Consider the following 3,598-nt stretch of genomic DNA (forward strand, 5'->3'; position numbering starts at 1 on the left):
TGCATCTCATAATCTTTTACTGCAGTTATATCTGATCAAATGCACATTATTATTCTTTAGTTTGGGTTAAACAAATCAATTTTGATTGGTTGGAACAGCAGCTACGCTAATTATGTCTCTATTTGTTTCTCTGTTTTAACTAGGATTTACACAAGCTTCAGTCTGGATCCAGACCAGAACACCTGAGAAGAGATGATACCAACCACTCAGAGGACCTTAGATGATGCCAACCCTGAAACAACATAACTACCAAATTTTGCTATAAGTTTAATTGCATCATATAATAATTGCTGTTAATAGTGTTCATAGTCTGTTTGATTACGTCTTTAATTGATTTTTCCGTACATTTCTGCCATATGTACATTAACTGACAGTCACCACTGATAAGCTACTACTAAATATTGTAGAAACTTAATTTTCTGTAAAGTTGCTTTGCAACGATTTGTATTGGGAAAAGCGCTATACAAATAAATGAATTGAATTGAATTTAAAATTACTTAAAATTGATTAAATTCTTGTTAGAAAAAAAAACTAACAAAAACATTCTTTATTGCACTGAAAAAACTCCGACCATCACAATTGCGGAGAAATATGAAATGGTGACAAACTCATTATCGCTAGTTAAGCAGATGGCACAACTTACTCCAAAGAATCTGAAACATTAGAAAAATTTAAATTGGCAGTTCTCCAAAATGCATATAATTTTTATATATGCATAAATTCTCCTTGAGAGTACATCTGCCATGTCATTTTGACATGCAAAAAAAAAAAAAACACTTTTCTATTGTGCATCCCTTATAAATCACAGGCAACTGAATATGACCATTAATACCTATCTATATGGTCACAGGACAAGAACTGTACATTTTTTTAGATTAAGGGGCCGACACATCTTACCCTTTCTCCCAAACAATGTGTCATGCATTCCTATCATACTGATGAGAGAAGCAGCAACACATTTGGCTGCTCTGTTTATCCTATGCATAAGTGTCCTTCACTTCATAGGAAAGAGCAGCTTACAGAAAAGTCAACACTATAATATGATTTGTCTTTTCTAAGTTGACAGTAAAAATAATGTGCATGGTTCTTCTGTATAATTTACTCTCCTCTGTACTCATCTTGACAGTAATGTCGGCATTTTGCGACAGTTAATTCAAGCAGGAGACACAAGATCCATCAGCTGTTTTACATTATTGACAGGTCGCGTGGATTTTGCACTTCCTTTGAGTTTCACAATCAACGCCAAATTCGTAAATATAATAAAATGTATATACTGTATCATGCCGTTATTTTTACTGTGACAAAAGTTAGAGAGCTTTCATTTTAGATGCCATGAAAACTTCCAGACACCCAAATTCAGTGAAAACGTCGCTGACAATAAAATTATTTTACTCTGAAAACTCATTCCTTTCTATAAAAGTATAAGTTGATGAAACAGAGAAACTGAGTTGCTGCTTCATAACGCTGACTGAACATCCGAACGGATCCGTATCTCCTGCATAAACTAACCGTGATCAGAACTGACAATAAAAACATCTCCACGTACCTATACTGTTGGCGATGTAAAGAGTATCCGCGTACTGAAAGTGAAGGAAAATAATGAAGAATGCACATCCAGGAGTAACATCCATGGCAGGTCCGCGGAGAGGGGAGAGCGCAAGGGCGAAAGGCGGACTGTGAGATCTCAGATAAAAGATCCAGCAGCGAACGCTGCCCCCTCCTTCCCCCCTCCCCTTCCAGACTGACTGCAAAGTGCGCTGGGGAAGATAGGCTCTCATTCTCACCCTCCCTGTCCAGCCCCCTCTCCTCCTCTAGTCCACAGTAAGCGTGAATGCAGATCCTCTAATGACAACAGAAGACCACCATAGTTCTTCTCATCAACACAAAAAGGGAACACGAGTCTTATGGTTCCTGTCCTGTGACGCACTGCTATATAACAACATGCTACACTCACTCTTCAGAGTCAGAATCAAGTTGTTGTTTTTTCTCTAAAAAGTTTAATAAGTTTAATAGACGCACCCAGTAACCATGTAATGCAAAACAAACAAACATGTAATAGTAGAAATAAGAGGTGAAGAATATGGAGGTAGGCTAAGGTCTACAATATATAAGAGAAAAGAAGTGTATTAAGTATTGTGTTAAAGTTGTTTTCTCTAAAGTCTACACACAAAGAAATTAATGACTGTATACTCACACTAGAAGGCAATCATATCAGTCTTCTAGATTTCAAACAACCTGTCGTTTTATTCTACAGGAGCAGGTCGCCCCTCACTGGCACCGCCATGTTCATACTATGTAATTGACAGAAGATAATACTTTAAATAATAATAAAAATAGTAATAATAATAATAATAATATGTTATTACATTTGACTACAAATCATATGCATTTAAATGTAGCTTACAATAGGCAGGGTTTAAATTGGGCCGGGGCCGTCCAGGGCACATATGGCGCTTTTCCACTGCATGGTACGGCACGGTACGGCTCGGTACGGTTCACTTTTGGGGGGTTTTCCACTGGGTACAGTACCTGGTACCTGGTACTTTTTTTAGTACCACCTCGGTTGGGGTTCCAAGTGAACCGTACCGTTACCAAAACGTGACGTGTAAACTCTGCTGATCACGGATTGGCCGGAGAGAATCGTCACTACCTGCGTCACCGAACTTGCGACACAAACACAAAAGAACCGCTAGATTTAAATCAGCACAGCCAGCGAAGGATCGAACACAACTGTTTTGAACGAGCACACCTTTTTTTAACAACCAAAAAGTTTTGTTGTCTGTTGCGGAAGAACAGACGTTCCTCTCGTTGATAGCAGAGGAGCAGATCCAGCCAGAGCTTGATGGGGCAACGCGGAATGAACACGTTTTTTTAGGAGTCGTGGTAGTAGAGGCGGCGCAACTATAAAGACATGTGAATAATCCCGCCCACTCTAAAGCAGTACTGAACTGCAGTGGAAATGCAAACCGAGCCGAGCCGAACCGTGCCGTGCCGTACTGAGCCGTACCAAGCTGAGTCGTACCACGCAGTGGAAAAACGCCAATAGACTCCAGGGCCCGTATTCATGAAAAATCTTAGAGCTGCTCCTAGTAACAAAATTCTAAGAAAATTCTTAGAAATGTGGGTGTTTCCTCTTAAAATTAAAGCAAAGATCCTAGTAAAGAAAAAAGTAATTCAGAAAGCATCTTAACCCTTAAAAGAGGTCTTAAGTTTCAAAAGGGTTAGGAGTGCGGACAAGGACTTTTAAGAGGCTTAAGAGTTTCTTTAGCAGTGGAGAAATTGGACGAAACAGGAAGAGGGAGAAGAAATGTGTTGCACAATGCATGACAGTGAGTTAATAAGACGCTACACATTAGATCGTGCAGGGATCATGTTTGTGACCGATCTTATTAGAGACACGCTAACATCTCCGACACCGCGCAGAAATGCCATAGCGCCAGAAATGGAAGTAATCACTACATTAACATATTTGGCAACTGGAAAAATGCAACTATGCAGCAGTGATGATTTGGGTCTGTCACAACCTTCTATAAGCAAAGTGATAACACAAACAATTACAGCACTTTTAGAACCTTATTGTGTCGCTGTTTATTTCCTA

The 3,598-nt window shown here is 39.2% G+C and overlaps 1 protein-coding gene across 1 annotated transcript in view; it reads right to left on the reverse strand.

The window, feature by feature from the left end:
• Window positions 1-1,733, reverse strand: part of LOC107689184 (A disintegrin and metalloproteinase with thrombospondin motifs 2-like) — an 82,722-nt gene extending 80,989 nt beyond the window's left edge. Inside the window, exon 1 of the mRNA XM_016487108.1 lies at window positions 1,547-1,733. Within this exon, the coding sequence (XP_016342594.1) occupies window positions 1,547-1,631 (85 nt within the window). The 5' untranslated portion in view covers window positions 1,632-1,733. The remainder of the gene's footprint in view (window positions 1-1,546) is intronic.
• Window positions 1,734-3,598: the final 1,865 nt, after the last annotated feature.

The sequence above is a fragment of the Sinocyclocheilus anshuiensis genome, unplaced genomic scaffold (assembly GCF_001515605.1).
Source record: "Sinocyclocheilus anshuiensis isolate Anshui unplaced genomic scaffold, SAMN03320099.WGS_v1.1 scaffold966, whole genome shotgun sequence".
Classification (NCBI taxonomy): Eukaryota; Metazoa; Chordata; class Actinopteri; order Cypriniformes; family Cyprinidae; genus Sinocyclocheilus; species Sinocyclocheilus anshuiensis.